This window comes from Musa acuminata, chromosome BXJ2-10 (assembly GCF_036884655.1).
Source record: "Musa acuminata AAA Group cultivar baxijiao chromosome BXJ2-10, Cavendish_Baxijiao_AAA, whole genome shotgun sequence".
NCBI lineage: Eukaryota > Viridiplantae > Streptophyta > Magnoliopsida > Zingiberales > Musaceae > Musa > Musa acuminata.
In genome coordinates, this window is record NC_088347.1 from 37,823,923 (window position 1) to 37,848,523 (window position 24,601).

Sequence of the window (24,601 nt, forward strand, 5' to 3'; positions counted from 1 at the left end):
AGCTATTAGGATCAAATATTAATCTTCACCATTATCCTTTGTAGAATATATATATATATATATATATATATATATATATATATAGTTTTATATTCCTAGGAAAATAAAATAAGATAAAATTATCTTAATTATGAACATCTATGAATGCTTGAGACTAGTAAAATTAGTAGTGTGAAGGTCTAAGAAAATATTAATAAAAGTAAGATAATGTATAGAATTATTCTTTCTTGTTTTATAAATTTTACCATATAATAATACAAAGTATCTGAAACCATATCATTGAGGAAAGGCGTATGTTGACTTGAAACCATGTCTTTGAGGATATCCATGCTGATTGAAGATGAAACAACAAGGTTTACTTCCAAAAATTTTCCCTATATTAAGGATCAGCAGTAAGTTTTTTCCTTTATTTTCTTTTTGGCATCAGTGATGGATAGACCTTCTTTGTTATTTTATTTGATGAAAGTTTAAATAAAGTTAATCATAAACTTGATTTATGGAAAGAAATATTCAAAACTAAATATTTTTTAATTAAGTAAAACTGTATATATGTATATAATCTTAGTAATATTGATAGTATATACGAGGAGATAGTTAAATTAAATGAATAAGAAGTTCGATAAGTAAAAGATTCATGCATCTTAGATGATTATTTTATAAGATGAAGATATTAATGAAAATATTATTTATTGAGTTCATACTATATTGAGTGGGATGTTTGAAGTTTTCTTCCAATAAATTTCCTATCAATACGGGGCTATATCAGGGATAAATAATAAGTTATTATATTTATACATCAGTAATGAATGAACTTACTATATTTGTTTTATTTTATGATGATATTATTTGACTAAATGAAAATAATAATAATAATCCTGAACTTGAGCGTGGAGTTCAAACTATGTCGATAAAGTATGGCGGAATGATAGAAGTTTCATACGATCATCATCGAGTGCGTCTAAATTAGAAACAAACTAATATTATAAAATAATATAGTTAGACATAGAGAAACTAAAATTATAAATAGTATTGTTAAAACTCGTAATATTTTATAGATCTAAATATTGTTAACTAAGAGATGATATATTCCAAGAAGTTTCTAATAATAACATGTAGTCTCCATTGAGCATGCAGAATAATTTAATACGATATAGACATACTGTAAACATAGCAAATAAAAGATGTAATATGGAAAGAGTCTACGAATAAAATATCAATAGAAATTATAAATAAAAATTTAATATTTTTTAAAATTAATTAAATATATTATTATTTGTGAAACTCAATATCAACAAAATATTTATCTAATTAATCCAAAATAATCGAGATATGTTGTTTTTGTAAAGAAACAAACCAAATTGTAGCGAGGGAAATCAACAAATTTGGAGAATAAAACTGCAGAAAGTTGTTGGGAGGTTCATACGAGTACAACATCGGTGTGTCCTTCTCATGTTGACTGCTTAGATCCTACTAGATTTCATCAGCTTCATGTTGCATACATCATTCTGGAACCACAGACGAAAACAATGGATGTGTGTTGCTACTTGTTGTGCTGCTGCATAAAACAGCAGGCTGGGTTGCAAACACTTTTGAGGTTTATCGAACTCCTCCAAGGATGCCACGGGAGTGTTTTACGTGATCCAAATCGACAATGACGAGTGGTCAGCCCAGTCTTCATCGATGATCCATGACGATGAACCATTTGTCCTTACTGTTATCGGCACCGAGAACCGTGAGGATTCGTTTGATACGAGGTCTCGTGAATCCCCCCAGAAACAAAAACACTCATTTTTATCAGCCACAAAGAAGAAGTCGCAGAATGTGCTTTCTTAAAGTAGTTGATGAAAGAGAAGCGCAGCAATTTGTTGATACTGGGAGAAGACCAGAGTGATGCAGTGCAAATAGAGAAGCAGCCAAGTTGTATCTTTTTCATTCAAACGGAGAACTGCATTGTGGAAAGCATAGTCAACAACAGCGGCTTTTTCCTCTTGATTATTGCAATCATGCGTTGTTGACATGAACATCATCATATGTTACTCGTGCTTCCTTCTAGTAAAGCTGAAACAATAATCAATGGTCATCTGTGTATGGAAACACCAAGCACTGTGAAATATGCCATCGGCAAAACCACGAAATACCATGACATTTGCGGTCTTTGAATCTCCAAAAGAATGAGAATGCTTGTGTTTCACTTGTTCGGATCAGTTTGTCCGGATAGTATTTACCCGTCTGGACTTGAACCAGCACACAGACCTCTCTCTCTCTCTCGATCGCAATACCCGCTACTAGCCACCTTTTCCTCCTACTCTCACTGCTTGCCGCCGTCACTCTCCGCAAAAGTAATTATCCTCCTCCTCCGTTGCATGCTCTTCCTCTTCCTCGTCTGTCCTCTTTTTTTTCTCCTCCTCTTCTTTACCTTCTCCCGCTCCTACTTCCTACTTCTCGGTGCTGACTGGTACACCTGCATACCATGTCTCAGTTGGACCTGCATGACTGCTGTCTAATTATTTGGATTTAATGCAGATATAGATTCAAAAAAAATAAACATAAAGATTGGTCCATGTAGTCACTGTTTAACTTCAGGAGAACAATTATCAATGTATAAACAAAACACTTGTCACAACCTCTCAGCTCTCAGCTCTCAGCTCTCAGCAACCACTATCACAACTTCACACACACTTGTCAAAAGAGCTCTCTATGTATAGTGTAGTGTCTGCACACTAAGAAAAGAGACATCACATATAACCCACTAATCTAATCTAAACAACATTAAACGACCTTAATAACCCCTAATTTGTAGCCATAAATCATATAAGACATTTTTATCAAGCCAAAGATGACTTTAACAATCTATCACTTGAAAATTGATTTCAATCATGTTTTTGCACTATATCAATGCAGCAGCTCAGCATTTCCCTTACTCGTGGAGTTGAACACAACTTTAATTTATTAATATCACCATCTTAGTTAGCCATATACTTCATTTTGATATGCATTGTTCTAATATGGAAAGATGGATTTTTTACTAATTGAATTGCACTCTTTAACTTTTTGAATATACGACACTTTCCTTCTCTTTCTTAAAAGTACTTTTGAGAAATATTAAAGCCAAATTATCTCTCTTTATTAGCTTCAGTGGCAATCTTAATTGTAGTGCTCTTTTTGTTGTCAATGTTTCTAGCCAAGTCTGCACCACTAAAACATTTTAATGTTAGTTCTCCAATTCTAAAATAGAGTATGGTAGATATCTAAGGATCCATTTAATTACTTCTCAACGAATTTTACTGTGACTGAACAACTTAGTAGAGCCATATTTTCAAATGAGTGTTCTAAGAAAAGTTTAATCGACCATTAAAAGATGGATTCTCCCTTAGTACTAAATGCCCGCCCTACTGTTGTTTTGATGATATATGTAATAATGAAAGATCGAATAATCTGTGGAATACAAACGCAAGAGAATGTTTTATGAATTGCTAAACATCTTGTTTATTGCCAACAACAACAAAAACATTGTTGAGCAGATAGGGGTGAATTCATTCATATACTTTGCTTGAATTTTGAGTCTCTGTCTATCTTTTTTTTTATCAGATGATTACAATATTACAAATATTATGAGTGTTAGTGTTTAATATATACTCTTCTTAAATACAAAAAAAAAACCACATCTACATCATCTAATATATTATATTATATAATATATATTCATGCACTAGTGGAAAATTTGAAGTAGTTGGTAGAAAGGATCATCATCTCAATCAATCAGGAGATTGTTTGACTTAATTTTATATATCTGATTCTAGAGAAAAATCTGCAACACATCAGTCGTATCTCCATGACTAGCCTCACTCTTTGTGGATAACTCCATATGATCTTTGAACTATCCGAAGAGACATGCATTGGCACCAAAAACAACTTAATCGCAAGAGATCTCTAACCTACAATATGGGATGGAAATTAATCAGTTCATATAACACCACATCAGTTCATTTACAATCGTCGAAAATATCCTTTGAGATCACATGATGAGCTGATCTCTGACTACCAACCACAATTATCCATTCATTTGACAGCAACTCGAGGGACACTGATGTGGATTCACGGAAATCATGCATCAAGTCCTGCTTGTTGATGTCAACTTGACGACTGCATGGTCATGAAATAAGATACCCTAGAGTGAAGAACTTCAAACCTCAAGCTTCTTTTTTGTTTTACTTCTGGTGGACCAACCATGGTTGGACTAATGTCACATTTATATTGTCATTTTTTGGACAGATGATCTTGCCCGATCACAACCAATATCTTTTTTCTTCCACAAAGTCTCCTCTACGATGGGTGGGTCATATGATGATCAATGAAGAGATCACAACTTGACGCAGGAACAACAACACATGGATCGACAGGATACGTGAAAGAGATCTCCTGCTGACTTGCGGCTGATTTGTTTTACTGCTGACAATGATGAATCTCAAGTCATACTAATGTGTGACCACAATAACATATACATATCGACAACGTCAGAAAGCTGGAGTTGCTGCCCACATCCCAGACAACGTGTTCCACGCTTGGGGACGATGGGTTGGTTGGTGTTAAGAGGAGTCTTTGAGAACCGAGAGCAGCAGTAAAGGGGGGATTTGTTCCATTAAAGATGCAAAGGGAAGCGCACAAAGCAGAAGAGAGTTTAGGTCGCATGGCCTAATACTAACCTTTTTCTGCTTCATGTTCGTATATGGCGAGTTGTTGTTTTGGGCATACGCTGTCGGGAGTAGGATCAACATTAGATTCCCAAATATTAAAGTGGATATAATAAATAAATGTTAACATTTGTTAGAGGAAGAAAACTTCAATCCCTATACGAAAGAAGAGAATAATCCAATACAAGGAACAATATATTCTCTTGAATTATCTGAGTTCCGAATTTTTTTTAATACTCCCCCATTTAAACATTGAGAATATTTTCTTTCCATCTTTCTAGATTTAATAAAAAGGACCTTTTTGTGAGTATATATATATATATTTTTACTATATAGATATAGAAAGTATTTATAGAATAATCAAATCTTTATTTATAATTTTTTTCATAATTATTTTTTCATTCAAGTAAGTAATTTGATCATAATTTTTTTTAATTCTCTAGAGTGAATGTATCTTTCATTTATTGGAGTTTTAAGGCCTTCATAAATTTGATCTACATGATAATTTTTTTTAAAAAATCATATTATTATGGACTCCAATATTATTTATACCGGAAAGGAGTATCCAATATTATTGATATCCCCGTAGGCTATGCAATCTATGTTATCTTTGGTCCTTTAGACATTGTCTTCTTTTTTAATAAAAATAACAGTCTTTCGTATAGTATAGTAAAGCATCAATTATTGTTCATTTGTTCTTTCTTTTTTCGAGGGAAGCATTTAGCGCTTAGCATTAGATACACTAAGAGCACATCAGGAAGATCGACAAGCACATTGACTTTTGTGAACACATGCTTTTCTTATAATTATTAAAAAATAAACAATATATAGAAGACCATGGTTGATTGGTGGTGCAACTCTTGAGATTTTTCTAATAATTTTTTTTAGATTTTTTTGTACCCATGGATTCACACAATTTTATTTTATCTTGTAGATCGAGATGGGTCAAATGAGAAACTTATTGCTTGATGCCTAGGGTGTGCATGTATCCCGCGGGGCACTCCGATCCGATGATGCGTGTCGTATCCTTGATCACATCCCTAAAGGTGTTAATATCGAATTAAGTTCTTCTAATTATGCATACAAACCTATGCTTTCTGCATTCATAAGCTTAGAAGAAGAGGGGATTCCGTTGGTTGAAGGAAACTAAGTCACTATTATTAGAACATCCCACCTAATTAGTGCGTGTCAATGGGCCCATGAAGCACATGTTGGTTACCCTTTTGCATCATTAATTTATTCCTGCATCAAAACATATGCTAATTCATGCCCAATATTTTAGGGAAAAGCAAAAGAAACAAAGCTCCACCTCAAAGGATCGTATAAAGATCCGATTCTAGCATGTGAAAGGGGTGATGAATTCTTTTGCAGACACATCAAGTGCTTTTATATATATACATCATGCACCCCATGCTCTTCCAGTCCCTACCAAGCCTTCAAACCCCTCCTCGTCATCATCATCATCATCTCTCTCTCTCTCTCTCTCTCCTTCTTCTTCTTCTTCTTCTTCTTCTTCTTCTCGAGATGCTGTCAAGAAACAAGGGCGGTATCTTCCATCTAGGGGAGGATGAGACCACCAAGACTATAGTGAGCATCAGAGAACCAAAGCACATGAGACCGGCATCGGAGGGCATCGAAGGCCTTCGAATCCTCATACACCACAAGGAGCAAGGATCAAACGTTGTGACAAAATCGACTTGCAGTCTTTCCAAGGGTTTAGGGTTCCTAAAGTCATGCTTCCTGTGCAAAAGGGAGCTCAGCCTCTCCAAGGATGTTTACATGTACAGGTACTCTCCCTCGTCTCCTTGTACCCTTTTTAACTTTGCAGGTAATCGAGGAGGACGTTTCACTCTTCCATGTTCTAATAATTCATGACGTGAAGTTTGCTGCTGAAAGAAGAATGATTTTTTTGATTCGAAGCTAAGGAGAGTTTTGTTTTCACATATAATGATTTAGAATCCATTACCTCTTTCTATTCTTCGTCGTCTTCTTAAAATTACAAAGCTTGTAACATCGCCTACAAGACTACATACATACACATCACGGAACACTCGGTGCTTTGATGTTTGTTTGTGCCATTGCCTGATGGACACGAGATGATGATGATGATGCAGGGGAGACCTGGGATTCTGCAGCAAAGAATGCCGTTCTCGCCAGATTCTGCAAGAGGAACGACGAGAGTTTGAGATGGCAGCGAGGACGCGACTGCGGGAGCCTCAACATCGTCTTCGAGCCAGCGCTAGGATTCGTGACCAAGATCGAAACAGTAGGATACCCGGAGTGGCCTAAGCACTCGGATGACCGTATGGAAGGTCTAGAGAAGATGCTATGGATCCTCTTCTTTTCTTCCCCTTGTTCTTTTAGAGGAGGAGAGGCATCCTTTTTTGGAGGAAGGAGAAGTCCACAGTGTTGTTCTGTTGACATAGGAATGAATAGTCGACGTCAAAGTATCCATTCATTTTCTTTTCTTTTTCCTTTTTTATTTGCAGTCATCATATATCATCTTTCTTTCAGAACTTCTTTTACTTAAATACTTCCATAAAAAATAAAAAAAAAAATTCAAGCTTAAATGAAAATATAATTTAAAAGCTGAAATCTACTAAATTTAGTTGTTGGCAACTCATCAAACATATAATATTTCTACTCCTTCAATTCTTAATATTTATTTTTTATCTTACATACATGACTTTTTAAATATATACATATAAACAGTGAGATTCTTTTGGATACTGTATTTTTTGTTGGTTTAGTTTGGAAATTGAGATCAATCCGAGCTTAGTAAAATTATGATTTAATTTAGCAATAAGCAGAAAATAAAAATTGGTGATTAGACTAATAACAATGATTTCGAGGTATATTTTAGAGGCCCCAAGAAAGCTAAGCTTTCTACTTTCTGACACAATTCCATCGCTGATCTCATGTCGACATAAATTTTGTTGGGCTCACCGCACAGTACAGAGGGGGCCCCGCGCGCCACGCGCCTGGCATGCGCGTACGTCGTCGGGCCCACGTGGTCGGCACGTGAATGTTTGACGGTGCGAGCCGATGGCCGGGGTGGCTTCGCGCGTGGGGTGCTGTCCGTGTTCCTAATCGCACGTGCCACGACAGGCCACCTAAAGGCACGCGTCTCCAATACTTCCACGCGTTGACGGAAGCGAGGCAGCCACCCGAGCGGAACAAACGCTCTCTGTTGGAAACTAGGACCGCCATCGTTGGATTCCCACTCAGAGGCTCTCGATTTACGTGTAAGATAACAAGTCTCATCTTCTTCCTCTTCCTCCTACTAAATCACACTCTTCCACGAGCTATGGCCGTGAAAGCGGAGACTTTGATCCTACACCCTTTCGATCTCAGTTCTAAAGCCTTTACCCATCGGCACACGCTCAACAATGCCATCGAGATCAAGGTAGTCTACGTTAGGATCATCACCTCCACCCCCATGCAGAGCACCATAACGATGGCGTTCCCTGCCGGAGAGGATGACGATCGCTCGCTGACAGTGAACGGCAAGGAGGCCGTGCCAGTGGTTCTGAAGAGGAACAGGGTCGACGGAGCGATGGGCGAGTCGGTCTACGTGAACACCGACTGCATCAGGTTCTCCGGCAGCTGCCTCGGGTTTGAGATCAGGGTGCGGGAGGCGTGCAGCGCTTTGGTGGTGGGGGCGGTCGGAAGGAAGGGAGATGGGAGGTGGGTTGTGCAGGGCAGAGAGGGCGGCGGCGGCCACGAGACGGGGGTGGATGGGGCTGTGGTGGATGTTTACTTTGTGGGGCGGAGCATGGGGAGGGCAGTCGTGCTGAATAGGGTGGTGGAGATGAGGAAGACACGGAAAGGGTTGGACTGCATCCCTGCATGTGATGATGAAGTGGCCACAGATGATTCTGAGGTGAGTTTCCTCATGTTTTTCATGAGGAAAATGGCCCTATTTCCTACCCAAAATTAATCTTACTTCATCAAGCAAATTATTGTCATCTCGTTTGACGATACTTGGCTTCTGTTTGCATTTGTCAGTATTCATTAATATCAGAATATGGTCACACGTATTCAACTCAGAATTCGTTTATCTAAGGACTTTATTTTGGTCTTTTATGAAGGAACCGAAGAAAGGGATCAGGGAAGAACAAAGCTGTGATGGGGTAAGTAGTGGTTACATTAAGAATGGTGGGGAGGATGAACTGGGAGAGCTGTCATGGTTCAGCGCAGGAGTAAGGGTAGGAATGGGACTGGGGCTCGCTATGTGTTTGGGGATTGGTGTTGGTGTAGGCTTGGTCATGAGAAGCTACCAAGCAGCCGCAGGTACTCTTAGGAGGTTCATCTAACAACAGATCTGATAGCTTATCTGGGGATCTTGTAACGTACTGGTCATCTTCTTTTGGCGCTCTAATAACACAAGAATCGTCTATATTGCTTCAAGTTAATCTCTCTCTCTCGCTCTTTCTCTACAACTTTGGACTGATCTTGCCTTCAAAAAATATAGCTAAAACGATGAGTTCTAGAGATTTTTGGTTTCTTATTTCAGCTTGTAGAATCACAGGATGATGATTGAATCGACTGTTGTAGATACGTGCTTCCAACTTTAAGACGACGAAGATGTGTCCATGTTTCTGAAGAAGCAGCTGCTCCATGTGAGTGTGCCTAAAGGTTGCCACCCATCTCTGGTGGCAGTCGAGCATGTGTCTCTATTTTGATGTCCAAAGACAGGAGAACAAGCTCCATCCAGAGTGAGAGAATAAACTGAGGTGTCTGGCACTGTAAACCAGACAGGCACATCCAGTTCATTGTGTAGAGTGAAAGACACTACACTCCACCGAAAGGTTGACGACGCATGGGTCGAAGTCATGGTGGCAGCGAACAGACGTGGACCATTATAACTGAGGAAGGATCAATAGAAGGATCCATTTGAAGTCCCTGTCGTTACTGAACACTGACGCACAAAGCTACACCCCTCTCAACTTCCCATCCGAAAAGAGAAACGAGAGGATAAGATCAAGAAAACATATGTAATAGAGTTGATCTTGTAGCGAAAAGCGAAATGGAACCATAGCATATGCACTAGGGGTATAGTATGACGACGACAGAGTGATGATGTATGATCGATAAACAGCATCTGATAGGAGGATGACATGAGGAAATGTAAATGGTGTTAAGAGATCTTTATCATCTCTCTAATGCCCATCCCTACCATTCAACGCAGGTCTAGTAAGTGCATGTGAGCTGTACTCGTCTCTTCCGAAGCAACATGCTTCTCTGTGTCGCTGCGGCCCTACTTTGTCCTTTATCTTTAGCTTTTCCTTGTTCTCTTCCTTTAGGAAAACTCACCCAGGGCTTCTCTGCCTTTGTGAGGGAGTCATAAGAGTCTCCATGGTTGGGCACTTGAGCAAGGTGGGGAGGCTGCAAAGCAGGTACGGATGACAGGATCTGAATACTGCCGAGCATGCTACAAAAGAATGATACCACTTGCCTACTTGGAACTCCTCTGTTCTCTAATTCTCTGACCACAATTGGCAGCTTTGTCTTGATCTCGGGGTGCTTAATCATGAGAACGAGCTGTTAAAGGTGTTAAGAAGCAGTGGAAGAAACAGCAAAGAACAAGAATTCTCTGATTTATCTCAGTAAAATAACACTGTGAACTATGACCATGAAGGCTTTTGACTCCATTTCTGATGAAGCTATGAAACTTTCCATTAGTGAAGATTTGTTCTGTAATCAAGATGTAAGATAAATATTTAGTCTGATAATGATATATTCCAATAATATAACAGTGCGTTAAAGTGACTTTGATATTATAAATAAAATTTTAAAATTTTAAAAATAAATAAATTTAAAATAGTCGATGTAAAATTTAATAGTTCAATATATTTTTGCCTATGTTCACATCCAAAAACTAAATACTTAAATATATAAAATAATTACATATAATGAATTAAATTTTCTTTTGAGTTATTTTGAACTCTAGCCTACAATCTTTTTTTTTTACACAGTCTCACATAAATATTAAAGTATTTTTATTTTAATATAAATTTTTATATATTTATAAGAAACAATCATGATTCTTAAGATTTCCTTATCTTTAATAATGGGAAGGGTTGGACCAGAGGTCAAACTAAAACTAGAAAATAAAATAAATTTTATTTAATATCAACCATAAGTTAGTTAATGCCATTTATTATAGATAGGTAAAATGTTTAATAAATAATAAAATGATTTTTTTTGAAAAAACTTTCTATTTATTTTTTTTTTTTCTGAATGAAATAAAAATATCAAATAAAAAAATATCATCAAAAAAATATTTTTATTAAAAAATTATCCTAAATAATAAACATTAATATTTTTAGCCACATAAGTGGTGAAAAATAAAAAATAAAAACTCTCCACTCTCACTTACAGCACTATATTACATAGCGCTGTCCCTTCACTTACCTCACTGTCCCTCCCACTCTCTCCCTCTTTACTGTCCATCTCTTCCTCTTTTCCTGCTACCTCGTCTTCCTCTCGATATCAAATGATGGGGAGCAAACTCTTCATCCAGCTTGCGCACCCGCCGTTATCCTTCTTCCTTCTCTTTCTTCTTCCCTCGATCGTCGCCGTCGAACAGCTTCAGACGTACATCGTGCGGGTGGACGCCGACGCCAGGCCTTCCGTCTTCCCCACCCAATCCCACTGGTATGAGACCGTCGTCCTCGCCTCCGCCTTATCCACTGAGAGCAGCGCCTCCTCGGCCCCCGGTGGCCCGCTCATCCACACCTACTCCTCCCTCTTCTACGGCTTCTCCGCCCGCCTCTCCCCCTCCGCCGCCGCCGCACTCGCCTCCTCCCCTGGCGTCCTCGCCGTCCTCCCTGAGCTCGTTCGCCACCCGGACACCACCCGGTCCCCGGAGTTCCTCGGCCTCCTCTCCTCCGACCGCACTGGGCTGTTGGCGGAGTCCGACTTCGGCTCCGAGCTCGTCATCGCTGTCGTCGACACCGGCATCACCCCCGGCCACCGCAGCTTCTCCGATCGCGGCCTTGGTCCCGCCCCTGCGCGTTGGCGAGGCGGGTGCGTTTCCGGGCCGGGATTCCCGGCGTCTTCCTGCAATCGCAAACTCGTCGGCGCTCGGTACTTCTCCGGCGGATATGAGGCCACCTCCGGCCGGATGAACGAGTCCTCCGAGCTCCGATCCCCGAGGGACACCGACGGACACGGCACGCACACCGCTTCCATCGCCGCGGGGCGCTACGTGTTCCCTGCTTCCACCCTCGGTTACGCCCGCGGCGTCGCGGCTGGCATGGCTCCCAAGGCCCGCCTCGCCGCATACAAGGTCTGCTGGGCCGCTGGTTGCTTCGACTCCGACATCCTCGCCGCCTTCGATGCCGCCGTCGCCGATGGCGTCAATGTCGTGTCCCTTAGCGTCGGGGGCGTCGTCGTGCCCTACTACCTCGACGCTATCGCCGTCGGGGCTTTCGCAGCCGCTGAGGCTGGCATCTTCGTCTCCGCATCCGCCGGTAACGGCGGTCCTGGTGAGCTCACAGTCACCAACGTCGCTCCGTGGGTCGCCACTGTTGGCGCCGGGTCCATGGACCGCGACTTCCCCGCCTACGTCAAACTCGGCGACGGCCGTGTCCTTCCGGGAGTCAGCGTCTACGGCGGTCCAGCCCTCAGTGCCGGCCGCCTCTACCCACTCGTCTACGCCGGCGCCGCCCAGGGCGCAGGCGACGGCTACTCGTCGTCCCTGTGCCTCGAGGGATCCCTCAACCCGGACACCGTGAAAGGCAGGATCGTCCTCTGCGACCGCGGCGTCAACTCCCGCGCTGCGAAAGGCGAGGTTGTCCGCAAGGCCGGCGCCGTAGGAATGATCCTAGCCAATGGCATGTTCGACGGCGAGGGCCTGGTCGCTGACTGCCACGTCCTTCCCGCCGCCGCCGTCGGCGCCATCGCTGGAGACGAGATCCGCAAGTACATCGCCGCAGCCACCCTCAAGTCCCCGGCCACCGCCACCATCCTCTTCCGCGGCACTCGCCTTGGTGTCCGCCCCGCGCCGGTGGTTGCGTCTTTCTCCGCCCGCGGGCCCAGCCCCCAGTCGCCGGAGATCCTGAAGCCGGATGTCATCGCCCCCGGGCTCAACATCCTCGCGGCATGGCCCGACAACGTCGGGCCCGCCGGGATCCCATCCGACCAACGGAAGACAGAGTTCAACATCCTCTCAGGCACGTCGATGGCATGCCCCCACGTCTCCGGCCTCGCTGCGCTCCTCAAGGCCGCGCATCCGGACTGGTCTCCGGCGGCCATCAAGTCGGCGCTGATGACCACCTCCTACGTCAAGGACAACAGGGGAACTACGATGTTGGACGAGTCCACGGGCAACTCCTCCGACGTGTTCGACTACGGTTCCGGCCACGTCCACCCGCAGCGAGCGATCGACCCGGGGCTCGTTTACGACCTCACGGCGACGGACTACGTCAACTTCCTATGCAACCTGAACTACACGCAGCAAAACATCAAGGCAATCACGCGGCGACAGGCGGATTGCCGAGGGGCGAGGAAGGCCGGGCACGCCGGCAACTTGAACTACCCATCGTTTTCGGCGGTGTTCGTCGAGGACGGGGCGAAGCGGAGGATGTCGACCCACTTCATCCGGACGGTGACGAACGTAGGCAACGGGGCAGCGGTGTACAGGGCGGAGGTGCGAGCACCGGAGGGGAGCACGGTGACGGTGGAGCCGACGGAGTTGGCGTTCCGGAGGGCGGGGCAGAAGCTAAGCTTTTTAGTGAGGGTGAAGGCGGCCACGGCGGAGAAGCTAGCGCCGGGGAGCTCGAAAGTGAGGAGTGGGGCATTGACATGGAGTGATGGAAGGCATTCTGTGAACAGCCCCATCGTGGTCACAGTGCAGGCACCATTGTCGTGATGACATACAGGCTTCAATGCTTCTCTGCTTCGGTGGAGGCCAGAGTGACCTTGAATCCTCTCTCTATGCTCCAGAAAGCTCCAATATATGCTTAAGGTTTCTTCTCTCTCTCTCTCTCTCTCTGTGTGTGTGTTGTTGACTGAGGGTGTGGCTTTAGAGGAGGGGAAGAGAGACATGTCGGGTGCAGATTCAAGTGTAATAAAACTAAAGCAGGAAGAGAATGATTCAGCAACAAGAAGAGATAGAGTAAGATTGTTTTGAAGGGTCTATTCTTGTTGTCATGTAATATTCTGCTGCTGGAAGCAGTGCCCTGTGATTCCCTTTTGCTTTTGTGCAGCTGTAGCTTCCTTGTCGTGGTGCAGTGGGGAGAGAAGCTGTGGGGGAAATACTCTGTGAGGAATGGGTTACTGCAGAGCAGACTGCTAGGATGATTACCAGTGCCAATACTAATCTGTACCTTCTCTGTTTAAGGACTGGTGCTGTTTAGGGTTTATACCGCTCAGAATTCACCAAGGGTGTGGCAAAGAAATCCTCGTGGAGTTCCTCTAGGGATTCAAATGTGTTTTCTGGATGCCTTTTTGTAATATGATAGAATATATATATATATATATATATATATATATATATATAAGGGTAAATAAGACATTTTTGAAATATATGGAAGGATATATAGTTAAAATAAATAAATAGAATTGCAAGTAAATAGTAAAGTGTAATTGCAAGTAATAATCTTTAATTAATTAACAAATAAAAGTATATATTATGTGCGTTGACGCTCGTACCGGTGTTCATGCATTTTCTAGACGCCCCGTCTACCTATCGTCACGATCACGTGCCCTTTTCCACCGCCCTTTCTGCCTACCAGTAGGAGCGTTTGTTCACGTCCATCTCCCCAGTCGATCTCTATCCATTAGGCAAATGACCTCTTTGATTCGGTTCTCCTTCTATTTGGCGTCCTCGAGAGAAGCAGGAAGAGTGTTGTGGGGGATCTGAGGGTCGAAGATGTGTGGAGGGGCGATCATCTCCACCATCATTCCGGCGGGCCCGAGGTCGCGACGGCGGACTGCCGGCTACCAGTGGCCGGACCCGACGATTGAATATGGATTGAAGGAGTGGGAGAAGCCGAAGGAGAAGAGATGGACCATCCGTGGCCCTCGTCGCGCTTTGGAGAAGACGGACGACGACTTCGAGGCGGATTTCATGCAGTTCGAGGAGGACGACGAGGATGACCTCTTCCACTTCAAGCCCTTCGCTTTCGATTCGAGAGGTACCTTTGTTAGAGTTAAAAAAGAAAAAACGATTTTTTTTTAGGTTTTGTCTATGCGAAAATTCGGATTTTTTATAAACATTTGATTTGCAGAAACTTTAATGAAAATAATTGGATGTGTTGACATCTTGCGATCTGTGAGAATACGATGGTTGTTTGGCTTTGTCAGGTACCGGGAAAAGGGCGATACAGTTCCTTTATCCTCTGTCTCCTTTCTGTCTTGTTTAGCGAAAGTAGTTCATTCGAGCTAAACACTAAAACATAGAAATTTAAGTTCTTCTTCTTTCTTTCCAATTAGCTGAAAATTTGTCAATTGATATATTCCGGACACATTGGCATATTGTTATGTCAATCGATTTTATACCTTCTCTATCGTTCATCTTTGTGTGATTGGTTATTGTATTTCCTGTTATTTTCTGCAGGTGATGGTCTTCTGGGATATAATCTCTCTGTGCACGTGGTTCCTTGATTTCCTTTTTGTCTCTAGGTCGAAGTTTTACATTAGACTCATTAACTATTACCTAATTATTATTTTTTAAGGACTTCTTGAGTGATTGCGGATGTTACATTATTTTGTATTAAAAAAAATATTTTGTTGATGGGATTAATCTATGTTGTGTATTGGATCTATAGTTTGCTTTTCTCTTGCTATTTCTATGTAGGATAAACCTTCATTGCGTCTACTCTCATGCTGTTTTTGTTTCTTTAGCCCACCAATGAATGAGCTTTTGTCTGTGTTTATGATTATTGGTGAAATGACAAGTTTGGTACAGTTTTGTGTAGTAAAATAAAGATGAACTTTGATGAAAGTTAAACTTATTGTACAACATGGGAGTAATCCCAACTTAAAAAGAGGGTTCTCGCACAAGCACAAGCCTCCTGCCAATTTGGATCTAGGGAGGATCAATGACTACATCCTTACACCTGCAAGAGAGTAACACAAGCTCTAAAATGTAATTCCATCCGTTAGTAACGCCAAATTGGAAACCTGGTGTTTCTAATGCTACCAGAAAATATGACATAAACATCTTATCGTTCTTGAAGTTATGACATCTATTGATTTATTGGAAACAAATCACGAGCGAAATCTATCTTTATGTCATAAGTTTCATGATGTGTACAGGCCATAAAATTATTTGAAAATGCATTCGTCGAATGTGTTCACTGTTCTTTAGAGGAAAAAAAAATATTTATTGATGAGGACAACATATAAGGAGCCCATCTTTTATTTTTCATCAATTAATTTAAACTAAGCATCTCAGCAATGCAGTCTTATTTGTTAAAACAGTTAATTGGACATCCTAACTTTTTTGTTATTTTAGTTGGAAAATCTTATTCATTGTTTTTATCTAAGCAATTTTTGCAGGAATTTCTTTACAGCTATACTCTGGTTTATCATATTTAATCGGTGCCCATGTTAACTAAAGCTGGTGATTTCCCACTTTGAGTATGACTATGATTGAGTGGAACTGTGGAAGTTTCTTGGTGTTTGCCTCTAGCATAAAGTAATACCAATTAGATATGCTACTTTACCCACCAATGGACACACTTCTCTAGAAATGTTCTAATGTAATTAAGCAACAATTTATGAGGATTGTGATAATGTTGGGCATGAAATTCTTCTCACTTCTTGTGGTGGAGTCTTCTTGACCTAAACCACCATTTTTAGATAAACTCATTTTTCTTGGAATGAATTGATAACCGAGGGCTGGCATTCTGGTAAGGTTACTAATTTGTACATGGGTGACCAAGGTTTGAGTCAAGAAAAAATTCTCTCTAGTTATAGGGATAAGGATGCAGCATCTATTAATCCTCCACCTTGGCAGAAACCTCATGCCACCCTTTTATAAAAAAGGACCTGATGGCAAAGGTTATTTGACAGTTCATGTGAAAGCTAGATCTTCTACTTGATATTCAAGCTAGCTAAACATGCAGGAGATATTTGAGCAGGACAAGTAGAAACACAAACATCATTCTGAGTGCAAGCAATTAAGTGTTCTCCATTACCATGCTTTGTAGCTTAGCTATTATTGATAGTATAATCCTATAATTATCATATTATGTGGTTCTTTTGAATACGAGTTTTGTGATTGTTATACTATTTTTTGAATAGTCAGATTCATTTAAATCATCAAGGCAGATTTGAGTCTCTTTCAATTTGTCAGCAGATGTCTAGATCTTCATGATGTTGGCTTTGGCTGCAGATAAACCAGTCCCTCTGAGGCCTTCAGTGATTGATAAACCTTCATCTAAGTCTGCTACAAAGAACAGAAAGAATCGATATAGGGGAATCCGCCGGCGTCCCTGGGGGAAATGGGCAGCTGAAATTAGAGATCCGTGTAAGGGAGTACGTGTCTGGCTTGGAACCTTTAACACTGCTGAAGAAGCTGCCAGAGCATATGATGCTGAAGCTCGTAAGATCCGCGGCAAAAAAGCGAAGGTCAATTTCCCTGATGCAGCATTCCCCCGTGTCCGGACGTTGCTTACAAAACTGACTGAACCAGAAACTCCAAGAACAGAGATGCCCAGAACTGATAAGTGCTTCAATTACTTGAATGACCCATTTCAAGATTTCAGCTCTAGTTTTGACTTCACTGAAGTGGAGCCCATTATACAATCTGAGGAACTGAGTCCATTCCCAGTTATAAAACCCGCTCCACCTACTGTGATAGCGGGGATGCATTTATATTCTGACCAGGGAAGTAACTTATTTGGTTTCCCAGAAAATGAATCTCTAAATGAAGCTAAAACTCCAGATATCTCATCAGTTCTTGCTGCAACAATTTTTGAAGTTGAAAATGCAGCATACTTGGAAAATGGTGGTACTAAAAAACAACTAAATAACATTGTAGGACAATCTGTGCTTAATAATGAAAATGCTTCTGGAAAAACTTTCAAAGAATTGTCTGATTTTGAACTGTACATGAAGTTTTTCCAGCAACCTTATTCAGATGGGAGCACAGATGACTTGATTAACAACCTTCTCAGTGGTGATTTCACTCAAGATATGAGCAACGTGGATCTCTGGAGTTTTGATGGCATGGCACCGATGGGAGGCAGTGTCTTCTGAGGGTACTCGAAATATGACATTCAGTGTTGTGTCGATAGGATATAAGAATGCTCTCCTTTAATAAAATGTATGCATTTTATGGTTCTGTTTATCTTTTTTCTCTTGCTTGTTGAGCTGTTTCTCCTCTTTTTTTTCATATTGGAGGGAGCTTCTGCTGACGCAGGATCTAAAATTGTCGCGTAGACTGATTTATGTAATTTACAGGATTCTGAGTATAGGAGTTCTGTCTGAGTACTGGATTTGCAATCCTAATGTTGGTTAAACAATCAGTGTATTAGAAACTGTTGATTATTGTTTTGGCTTTATGCCTGATATTTCTAATGAAGATACCTGTGGACATCATGGTCATTATGCTTGCATTTTGCTGATTGCTGTCTATTTTCATCTCCCTAAGATGGAGTAGATTTTTGAGTTAGTGGCATAAATGGGACTGTTGGAAAACTAAAACCTTATTTGGTGCCAGGATGTTTGTGGTATTGTGATCAAACAATCGGCAATAGTTTTTGACTTGAGCATGTGGATTGTTTGCTGGAATATTGATTATTTTGCTTTTTGTATACTTGATTTCCAGCTTTGAAGAAATGTAAAAACTTAGTTCCATTTGTCTCAAGCAAATATTCCTTGTAAAAAAAAAAAACAAATATTCCTTCTATTTCAGAAGAAAATTGAAGATACGATCCAAATTTCCCCTATTTATTCAGGTAAGCTCATGTTAGGTCACAGCTAAGGTTAGCTTACTGAAATCCTATTTCTTCAGAGGGAGGAAGAATTGGCAGCATGGAGATCTAAGGCTTGTTAGGTTTATTGCTCAACATCATCCAAGTCTTTGCAAATTTATTGCTACAGGTAGAGACAACCAAGAGTACTATGAATCTGATATGTGACTTTGATTGAATCTGATTGTAATTCACCAATCCAATTTATGCTTTGAATAATATGAGTTAAAATCCATCTCTGATCTGTAAGGATCTTTGTTTGGAGAACAATTTACATGGTTTTGGGCTCTGGTAGTGACAAGCATGATGCATAATTGCTCCACAATGCTTACGAACATCTTGTTGCTGTATCTCTAAACGAGCACAGCACAAGAACACCTACTCCAGTGTCAGTTTGGTCCATCGTCAACGCTCTCTGCATCAAGCAAAACATTCTCTCCTTCAACATTACATTCGGTGACATCTTTGCTACACATCAAATATGATTGGCACACCACAGATAGAAATCTCCAATGAATTACTCGAAAATATCAAGGTTTCTGTGACTCGAATCTGAGTGATCTTACTATGATGCCAAAGCTCACCTTTGATCAACATCAATGCTATATTACTGTGACCATTAGCGTGTAAAATTCTGTAGAAGCAACAACATCATGCAAATGTATGAGCATGATTGATGGGCAATAAATAATTTGGGTGCTGGGAACTGAAACAAATAGCTGATTCTTGTAGCTGTTAGATTTCTTAGTGTACAGTTTGCTTGAGGATGAGGTCTTATGGACACCAATAGAAGAATTCAGCTATTGAGCTGAAAGGATTGAAAGAGGCAATTCAATGGGAAGCTTATTGTGTTCTTTCTTCTTGCTCCCCCCACCAGTATAATCTTTGTAGCAGTACGGAGTTCCTCTTTGCTTTCCGCATCAACACCAAGAATAATTCCAGTATTCCTTTCTTTCCAAGTAGCCCAAGAAACTGTAGCTGTAATCATGTCCGACATCTTGTTGTGTAAAGATCACTTCCCCCTTCTGTTGCAGCAGCAGTTCAGTCTCCCTGTATTCCAATCTCCATCTCGTTCAACACAGTGTTGCAGTGGGACACTGAATCTTCTGTCCGATGGCACATCGCACGCCTCCATTATTGCCTTTTCCTGCACTTTAGTCCTTCGAGTTCGTCCTATGCCAAATTGCCATCTCCTGGAAGCAGAAGCAAAGGAGGCAATCGAAAGAGCGAGAGCAATCCCACCACCACAAGCAAGCAAACAAAGGAGGAGCACCATCTGTTTCTGTCATGCGTATGTCAAGGAAGCAAGGATGTGTCTCCCAATCAAACAACACTCTTCCTGAAGTCATATGATGCATCGAACTGTCTCCTCTCCAAGGAAGCATGGATGTGTCTTCCAATGCGTCAACATCTTCCGAGATTACATGATGCAGTGAACTTTATTGTGCCAAGGAAGCAAGTGTCAGGACCTTCCACATGCCATCTATTACTTACTGTTCATGAATGGTCTGCTTTGGTCTTGCTCATCCTTTGCAGATAATATCCTTCACTTAGAACTCGGAAAAAAGATATAATATTGTCATGATCATTAGAAGAAACAAAAAGATTTCAAACTTCAGGTGGAGTTTACTAAGCTCTTACAACATAAATGGGAAACTTTAGTGTAGAAATCAATCAGCCATGGCGCAACATGAGCAATGCATCAAATTCATAGCACTTGGACTTGCCTACCAGTAGTACTGTTCTTCAGAATCTCTCTGCTAAGCACATGTGCGATTAAGATGTAGGGACTCGAGGCTATGATAGGTTCTGACCAGAGGCTATAGTAGCTGATGTCCTCTGCCACATGCTCTTGATTCGACATATCTAACATAGACTCACTTCGATCGACTCGTACAAGCCGATAGTTTTAATTAGATAAGAGAGCATAATATATCCCACGTTTCACCATCAGCCTCTCGAATAGAATGGAACTCTTCGGTCACAAAATCTAATTCATTAGAGCATACACCCAGCCAGCAGCACATATTTAATTCTATCAGCTTCCATAAACAAAAGATTAAGCTAGATTTCCTTCGATTATGATCAGCAATTGTCTTACTCGTGCAAAGGTTCTCTGCTTCAACCGTTGGGGGTGGTGGTGGGTTTCTCGGATTAAGAAACTGCACTGCATTCAAAACGTGAATCTCACAATCATCTATCACTTTTTCATATGAGAACTTCAGTTTCAGTGGCTAAGGTGATACCAGTCAAACTTCAGTACATTGACATGTAGACAACAGCAGAAAACATACGAAAGCATGTGAAGAGAGAGAGAGAGAGAGATGTGAATGGCATTCTGCATTCAGGAATGCACTGAAAAGAGAGAGTTACTTGACAACAGAGTAAACTGAAGGCCAAGCTGAACTCAACTTTCACTGAATCCCTTCAGCTTTAATGAATCAAACTGCTCCTGCAACGATGACCAGTGAATTATTTGTGGCGTACGAGTGTAGCTTCTCATCAGCCCAGCAGATCAATTCTAGCTTCCAGAGGAGTAGCCAATGGCTGTTCTCCACCAGGAGAATTCTCCACAGACAACTCAGAAAAGATTGGCTTCATGGTAGACTGTCTACTGGGCTACTACACAAGAACCTTTACAACTGCAGTCTAGCCATGAAGGATAGAGCTGCTTACAAGAAACCATTGGTGTCATGTACCAGTGTATCATAACCAGTATTGGATTCCCAGTACACTTATGCTATAAGCAAGACCAAAATCTCAATTCATTTGTAGATGAACTTTTTATAGATAAATTATCTGCTCATAATTTTTGCAGAAATTTTTATACAGCATTCACTATGTCTTGTTATTCTTTACCTTACCTGATATGATGAACATGTGCACTCATATTAATTGTGGTCAAATTATAGCCTTATCCATTTGAGAATACAGTGGTAAGAAATAGTCATTAATATATATATATATTTGTACATTTTCACCTAGGCATGAATTCTATCCACATCAAAGCCAGTCATTGTGGCTCCATTCTTGTTGGATTAACAGTGAAGAAGTGCTACATCTCAAGTAAATATATTAAATTGCTTGCACTTAACCTAATGTTCTTTTATAGGAGAAAAATCAGATAGCCAGTACTTTAATATTATTTTGATCAAGAGAATCAAAACCAACTACCAGACAAAGAGGAACATCTACTTTTGTTTTGACAAACTCAGCTTCATCTTCTGGTCGCCAGTCGACTAATTGGTACTTGTAAAAACAGAATTGTTTGATAGGAAGGTCGAAAGGAATCCCAGGACTCAAAACTGTCCTCCTCTGATCTTAATATAATGCTTGAAGTAGCCTAAAGCAAACTAATGATTGGTGGCCTTTCCTTTGTTTAACCACTGTTACTGGTTGGGCACCTAAATGATTCTTGCGAGTGCCTGCTAAAATTTGGAGGAACAGAGACATTTAGCAACTATAACTATATGCATTTGACCTTGTTGGCACTCTAAATGATTCTTTATGGCACCTCTTTCACCATACCATTTTATATGACTAGCCCAAGTCATTCTGGTGATGATAAACATGTATCACGTCAACCTAAAAACTTTTTGAGTTTTAGATTATGAACTAGACCTAATATATATAGTTTAACTCTTTCGATGATTAATGATATGAAATCATCTTCTCAGAATATCTTTCTTCATCTCACACATGAATATTTTCAATACTCTTTATCTCAAGTATACCAATTATTAGAAGAAGAAAAAAAATTATACTAAACATTGGATATACAAGTTGTTTATTAACAAATCATGTATTTATATAGATATAAATACATGCATGGAATCATCTAACAACAAGTTTTGTTCTTACATTCTAGAATATAAGAACCATATATATTTTTTTTTTTATCGTAAGATTGTTTTCTAGATAAAGTGGAAAAACCTGTAGTTCGGGACATACTAACTACTTCCATTCACATGTCCATCACTTTCACATCTCACATCATTATAGGAGGAGAAAGGATGTCTATATGTGCACCATCTTGACTTTCTTTTCGGCTCTTGGCCCCTTGGGTTGGTTGCTAACATTACACAAGATAGATAAAGAGATTAATCTTTGTTGATCATGAGGTATTATTATACTTAGAACACGACCAATAAAAACAAAAAAAAACAGAGAACCAAGCCGACAGAAATTAAGGTTTGGACAATGTTTAGTGAGTCGGAAAGCTTTTACAACCACAAACAAACAAGGGTTTAGCTGGTTATAGATTGGGCAGAACAGGTGAAAGGATGAGCTCAAAAGCTTACACCGCCTCGTTCCTTCTCTTGTTGTTTTGCTTGTCGTCAGAAACCTGAGGGGAGGGGTTTTTTACCTGATGATTACTGTGCGTGTAGCTGCTAATGTTGCATGATCGACACATGGTTACAATTCACAACTCGGCAGCTGCTGTTGTTGCTATCTACTGTAGACAGTTTTGGCATGCGAAGTACTGTGTGTCTGTGTGTGTGTGTGTGTGTGTTTGTGTTGGGGTGGTGAGATGGTCAAAATATAGCCCACAGTTAAAGAAGACAAACCGGTGGCGACTGCTTACAACACGCATGCATGCACCCATGGCACCGTACCTGTCTTCCACCCACGTATATACCACTCATCATCGCCAGATACCCATGCATTGAGTGGGTGTGCTTGCATTCATCTCATCTGTCGACCATCCGGCTGGTCCCACTTCGGTGGACCCTGTTCCTTCCCTTTTCTTTAAAGCCCACCTCCCTCCCCGTCTTCCTCACCCAAGCTCCTCTCTCTCTCTCTCTCTCTCTCTGTTGTGGGTAGAAGACACCTTCAGTTGGCAGAAGCGATTTGATGGCGAAGAGTGGGAACGGGAGGCTGAGCAAGCTGAAGTGCATAATAAAAAGGTGGCACTCATCGAGCCGGCTGACGCGCACCGCCCCCTCAGGCGGCGGCGCTTCCTCGTCGAGGTCGCAGGACGAGGAGGCGTGGCACTCGGCGTCCTTCCACGGCGACCAGGTCCCGCCCGGGCTGCACCCCGTCTACGTCGGCAGGTCCCGGCGGCGTTACCTCGTCAGCGACGAGCTCGTGGGCCACCCGCTGTTCCGCGTGCTCGTCGAGAGGTCCGGCGGGCACGGAAGCAGCGTCGGCGCCGTCGGCGGGACGGTGGTCGACTGCGAGGTGGTGCTCTTCGAGCACCTGCTGTGGATGCTGGAGAACGCCGATCCCCAGCCCGAGTCATTGGACGAGTTGGTGGACTTCTACGCCTGCTGAGGCTGAGGAGAAGACCCACCGCGCGCGGAGGACCTGACTCATGCAACAGGTCATAGGAGCAGAACTATTAGTGCAACATTACCTTTCTCTCTCGGTGTCCCAAAATAAAAACAAAAAAAAAACACAATGTGATGATTAACCACTTGTAATTATCTTTAAGATCGTGGCTGTGTGTGCCAAAATTTGCTAATGTCTTGTTTGATCTCGCTATTTTCTATCGAGCAATTTCAAGAAATTAAATATTTTGTACATCCCAATCGGAGAAGTGTCGGGATTGATGATCTTCTCTTTTGTCTTCTCCTCCGAACAAACATACATTACGATCGTGACATAAAAGGAGAGAAAGAACATTGCTATCCAACAACATGTCATGCGATTGTCCCTGTCGACCAACTAAGACCATGCATGAAGTTACATGGAGGAGGAGGAGCTCACACTCGACGGACCTAGTGATGTCCCATAGAGTTCTTTACATGGCATTCATTATATTATCCTCAAAAGACCATCAGAAATAAATAAACATATGGCAAATTTAATTTGAAGGTGGGTGCAACTAACTACTAATAAGAATTAAAAGCAAAGGCATCCTTAAGATACATCCAAGGATGAAAGCTAATAATGTTTCTTCTCATCGTGAGGAGGAGGAGGAGGAGGAGGAGACAGATTAATCGAAGCATGTTCGAGTGCATTCCCATGTGCCGTGAA

General features: G+C 41.4%; 3 protein-coding genes and 1 long non-coding RNA gene across 4 annotated transcripts; all 4 read left to right on the forward strand.

Annotated features, from left to right (window-relative positions):
* Positions 1 to 6,028: 6,028 nt before the first annotated feature.
* Positions 6,029 to 7,165, forward strand: LOC108951473 (uncharacterized). The gene is made up of 2 exons (XR_010491626.1): positions 6,029 to 6,478; positions 6,806 to 7,165. It is a non-coding gene; the product is annotated as an uncharacterized LOC108951473 (long non-coding RNA).
* Positions 7,166 to 11,114: 3,949 nt separating this feature from the next.
* LOC135625899 (subtilisin-like protease SBT1.5) lies at positions 11,115 to 14,062 on the forward strand. Its single transcript, XM_065131027.1, has one exon. It carries the CDS (start codon positions 11,191 to 11,193, stop codon positions 13,567 to 13,569), a length of 2,379 nt encoding a protein of 792 aa, XP_064987099.1. The 5' UTR covers positions 11,115 to 11,190; the 3' UTR covers positions 13,570 to 14,062.
* Positions 14,063 to 14,384: 322 nt separating this feature from the next.
* On the forward strand, positions 14,385 to 18,254 carry LOC103969703 (ethylene-responsive transcription factor 1). Its single transcript, XM_009383333.3, has 2 exons — positions 14,385 to 14,836; positions 17,041 to 18,254. The coding sequence occupies exons 1-2, from the start codon at positions 14,572 to 14,574 to the stop codon at positions 17,904 to 17,906; spliced, it is 1,131 nt and encodes a 376-aa protein (XP_009381608.2). The 5' UTR covers positions 14,385 to 14,571; the 3' UTR covers positions 17,907 to 18,254.
* Positions 18,255 to 23,341: 5,087 nt separating this feature from the next.
* Positions 23,342 to 24,165, forward strand: LOC135624306 (auxin-responsive protein SAUR76-like). The gene has a single exon (XM_065127782.1). It carries the CDS (start codon positions 23,477 to 23,479, stop codon positions 23,894 to 23,896), a length of 420 nt encoding a protein of 139 aa, XP_064983854.1. The 5' UTR covers positions 23,342 to 23,476; the 3' UTR covers positions 23,897 to 24,165.
* Positions 24,166 to 24,601: the final 436 nt, after the last annotated feature.

What these genes read in the sequence shown, in the direction of transcription:
- LOC135625899 (XM_065131027.1), top strand. Translation starts at nt 11,191, where the DNA reads ATGATGGGGAGCAAACTCTTCATCCAGCTTGCGCACCCGCCGTTATCC.
- LOC103969703 (XM_009383333.3), top strand. Translation starts at nt 14,572, where the DNA reads ATGTGTGGAGGGGCGATCATCTCCACCATCATTCCGGCGGGCCCGAGG. An exon ending in CTTCGCTTTCGATTCGAGAG is followed by an intron (nt 14,837 to 17,040) that starts GTACCTTTGTTA and finishes CTTTGGCTGCAG; the next exon opens with ATAAACCAGTCCCTCTGAGG.
- LOC135624306 (XM_065127782.1), top strand. Translation starts at nt 23,477, where the DNA reads ATGGCGAAGAGTGGGAACGGGAGGCTGAGCAAGCTGAAGTGCATAATA.